Consider the following 4561-nt stretch of genomic DNA (forward strand, 5'->3'; position numbering starts at 1 on the left):
CACAGGGGTGTCTGGGAGGTCACAGGGGTGTCTGGGAGGACACAGGGGTGTCTGGGAGGTCACAGGGGTGTCTGGGGGGTGTTTCAGGGGTGTCTGGAGGGGGGTCACAGGGGTGTCTGGGAGGTCATGGCCGGGGTGGCCGTACCACACGGCGATGTAGTCGTTGACGGCCTCGGTCTGCAGCAGCGTGAAGTTGATGTAGATGCCGTGGCCGGGCGGCGCGGTGAGCAGCCACAGGCAGTCCTGCAGCACCGGGTACTCGTCGGGGAAGCCGGGTGAGTAGATGGTGCCGTTGGGAGCTGAGATGTTGTAGCCACAGGGAGCTGAGGGGGGCAGAGGCCACGGAGACACATGGTCAGCGTTAAAGGGACACAGGGGCTCCTGGCGCCCTCAGCCCACAGGGTCCCCGGGAACCACGTTGTCAGAACAATCCCCCTAAACCCTAAAGCCTCAGAAGACTGTGCTTCTCAGCTGCCTGTTCGGGTAACACATCCGCCAAACTTCCCGGCTCCTCCGGCCACAGTCCTCCCAGCATTAAGGGGGACGCGCTGGGTCCAGTCTCCTGCGGGGAGCTGGCAGCCCCCGGCTGTCCCAGGCGGGATGAGGAGGGGATGATGCTTAAGCAGGAAACCGACATGTCCTGTCTAAGCGAGATTTCAAGCCTATTTCGTGGGCTGAGGCCGCAGCATCCTATTTGCTTTGAAACAGATACACTATCGCCGCCTCGCAGATCTGCGCCTGGAGGAAGGAGATAAAGCGAGTGCGGGCGTCACTGCCCGGCCGGTCCCGCCAGCTCAGCCAGGAGAGGCAGCGCCACCCGTCAGGCGCTCCTGTTCACTTCCCACGCTGTCCGCAGTCGCCATGGCAGTTATTCTTGTTTATAGACGGTGAAACGGCCACACGTTAGCAGGATCATCTGAGACGCGATCTGTCGCTCACATGGCAGCATCACACGGCAGAACCAGAGACAGCAGACTTCTTCATGGAACGGACACCCAACGGGTGTGCTACGCGTGTGCCACCAGCATGTGTGGGGCTTGCAAAGACTTGCCACCAGCGGTGCAGCATTTAAGGGGAACAAAGAGGCCAAAATAGATGAAAATAACAGGAAGAAAAGACCCCTGACCATGAGAAGTCATGAGGGACAGCGGCGGCCGCGTCACAGTGCAGGTGCAGGTGCAGCTGGTCTCCGAGGAGGTGGGACCACAAGGCGGGTGGCCTGGCTGGGCTCTGGGGTAAATCCATCAGCAGCAGGGGCTGCGGACACACTCGGCGAGTTTCACGGTGCGGTTATAAGTGGGGTTTGGAGTCGGATAAACTTTCCTTGACAACCTAGAAAGTACTTCACCACCTGCGACACGGGGCCACGGAGCCCCTGCAGCCACGCAGGCCGGTGGGTGGCCCGGGACAGGTCCCGCTCCTCTCCCGCCTGCGCAGCCCAAGTGCTAGCCTCCCACGGGGCCTCCAGGAGAACCGGCCTCTTCCTTCTAAAACTCACGCCTCTGACCCCTTGGGGGAGGGGTTTCCTGTCTTTATCAATCAGCTTGGTAAACCTTAACCTTGACAATATGCACATCATAATTTATGGTTTATTTCAGTGAGAGAAACATGGAGGAGAGAGAAACACGGATGGGAACGGGGCACGGGGAGCAGCTGCCTCCTGCACGCCCCCGGCTGGGGATGGAGCCTGAAACCAGGGCATGTGCCCTGACCTCTGACCCCTGACCCGGGCCATCGAACCAGCGACCTCTGGTGCGTGGACAAGGCTCACCCCCGAGCCACACCGCAGGGCCAGCATATACTCTGGCCGGTTGGACTTCTCATGTTATTATGCAATCCAGGGGTTTCTTGCTGACAAAGCCTGTCATTTTAAAAGAAGCTGCCAGGTGTCCTGTCATTCCCTCTGTCCCTGGCTCCCGCCACAGGCGCTAACGCATGTAAAGTGAGGTATCAGGTGACAGCGTTTAAATTTGTAAAAAGACCCCAAGAGAATGTTGACATAAATACTTCAGTGGAAAAGGATCAATCAGGCCAACAAAATACTTTAAGTTTTTGAGCTACCATTTGTAAGTGTAGAGGCATCTGCAATTATCAAATTACATTTAGCGCATTAATAAACCACAGCCTTTTAGACACTACTGTAACAATTATAACCCACTTTCCTTAAAAACGGAGACTTCGGTATAATTATAAGTTACTGGCAAAATTAATGCAGTCTCAACCTTCTCGTCACTGTCAGACATACTCTCTTATTTATTTCAAGGTTATCACCCTTTGGGTCTATTTTCCCAGATGGGTTTGAAATATACTAACTTTACACAATAGATCCTTATGCAAATGAAGACACTACTCTTTTAAGCATGTCCAGACAAACTGGCTTCATATATTCTGGGGAGGTTGATGCTTTCAGATTTAGAATTTTGAATCTCAATTGCTGAGTTGCCGTTTTTAATAAAACCCCCAGAGGCTGTTCAGAGCTTCTATTTTTTCCCTAAGACCATCCTGGGGCGCGAGGGGCTGGGCCTGTGAGGTGGCCGCTCAGTACCGCTGCCCTGTGTCCCACCACAGCCTGCGGACCCGAGCCCTCGGCTGATAAAGGTCGTGCCACTGAAGCTGACGGGCGACCAGCCAGGCGCCTGTCCTGCGAGGGCCCTGTGTCCCCGCTGCCCACGCCGATCCCTGTGCAGACCTCCATTCTCGGGAAAAGCACCTTTTTATTATAGAGCTTTCTGGAAACATGCCTTCCAGGAATAAAGTAAACTTGTTTGAAAACAATGCCCTCTGCGGAAGTTCTGAATTTAATTCAATATGGAGGATGTTATATAAACACTGGGTGATGCTTAGAAAATTTATTTAGGACAAGATTTTACATGGATCTTATATGTCCCTTCTTATTCTGCTTAGGGCTTTCTAGGCATGGAGAGGGATGTTACGGTAAAGGCATCTGTGCATTAAATCATCTGACCTTGCCCAACGGCAGGCCTGTCGTTGGCCGTGGGTTCTAGACGGTCATGAATGGCACCCCTGACAGGACTGTCTGTGTTTCACCTGGGGGCTGGCCACACCCAACAGGCCGAGGGCAGGGCTGGCCACCCAGGAAGTCCAGCCAGGGGACCTGGGTGGGACCTCCACCAGGATATCAGCTGGTCTGGAAACGGGTATCAACCACTGGACGATCTATGGACCCTCCCATGTCACGGCGCCCAGTAGAAACCTGGACACAAAGCCCAGCAAGCCTCCAGGTTGGTCACGGTCTGTGCATGTTGTCCCAGGTCAGTTCTGAGAGCCAGCGGCCTCCTGGACCCGCCACGCCCACCCCCCCCACCTGCCCATCTTTCCCGTGGTGATTTCACTGGGCCTTTCCCTGTTGTAAACCACCCCCGAGTCCAACAGCTTAGGGGTCCTGCGTCCCAGTGTGCTGTCCAGCCTCGGGTGGCTTTGGGCACTCCCCAAACTACCCCTGGGGGCGGGCGGCTTGGATGCAGGAGGACCTTAGCTTTGCAGTGTGGCCGACTCTGGGTGGTCCTGCAGCCCTGATGCAGGTGCAAGAGATGGCGTCACCCTCAAGCCACAGAGAAGATGCGGTGAGTTACCGCCAACCCATCAGATAACTCTGAGCCAGCAGTTTTCTCCATGTTGGAAACTGGGCTTGAAAAAGCAATGAAATCTAATTAAATACTTAATTCTATTTTTTACAGCAAGCCAAGAAGTCCTCCATTTACATATGAAAAGATTCTGGCAAAAATTACAAATTAAAAGAAAGGGTTTAATCCTGACTATTCAAAGTACTTTATGCATATAAATATAATGGGGAATAAAATGAAAGGTCTTTTAAGTGATTTAATGAAACACCAGGTATGCAACTGCTATTCCTAGTTTTAAAATATAATTTTAATATGCTATTTTAAATTTGCATCACACTCTGACGAGTAATTTGAAACGATTAAATTTGTATTAGGCTAAGATAATTTTTTGAAATACAGCTAAAGTCTGGCCGGTGTGGCTCAGTAGGCTGAGAGCTGTCCATGTACCAGGAGGTCAGGGTTTGATTCCAAGTCAGGGCACGTGCCCTGTTATGGGCTCCATCCCCAACCGGGGGCGTGCAGGAGGCAGCCGATTGAAGTTTCTCTCTCATCATGGATGTGTCTCTCTCTCTCCCTCTCCCTTCCTCTCAATAAAACATATTAAAAAAAATAAATACGTAAAATAAAATACTGCTAAAGTTTGCTATAGTTGTTTTTATAATGGCATAGAATGGAAAAACACGGTTGAAAACTAGGCTTTCGAGCACCCATTGATGTTTTTTTCTTTTTCCTTCTTCAGTAGAAAGGCGAGCACAGCCAGTCCCCATCCCCGCTGCGCAGTGGGACACGAGTATTTAACATTTCAAAGGTCCACAGAGTTGGCATTTCCATTATGTTTTCACTCAGAGCTACTGTATTTATAATGTGGAAATATCAGGGCTCCAGTAACTTTTCTGTCTGATATGCAATCTTCAGAAACAAAGTCTTTGATCTGTTTACATTAACCTGACATTGCAAACATTCCCCCCCCCCACCCC

The 4561-nt window shown here is 51.9% G+C and overlaps 1 protein-coding gene across 1 annotated transcript in view; it reads right to left on the reverse strand.

Annotated features, from left to right (window-relative positions):
* The window catches only part of CSMD1 (CUB and Sushi multiple domains 1), a 710708-nt gene that overhangs the window by 60351 nt on the left and 645796 nt on the right, over nucleotides 1–4561 (reverse strand). Inside the window, exon 43 of the mRNA XM_015570591.1 lies at nucleotides 146–323. Coding sequence (XP_015426077.1) covers nucleotides 146–323 — 178 coding nt within the window. The remainder of the gene's footprint in view (nucleotides 1–145; nucleotides 324–4561) is intronic.

The sequence above is a fragment of the Myotis davidii genome, unplaced genomic scaffold, assembly GCF_000327345.1.
Source record: "Myotis davidii unplaced genomic scaffold, ASM32734v1 scaffold807, whole genome shotgun sequence".
In the NCBI taxonomy this organism is placed as follows: domain Eukaryota; kingdom Metazoa; phylum Chordata; class Mammalia; order Chiroptera; family Vespertilionidae; genus Myotis; species Myotis davidii.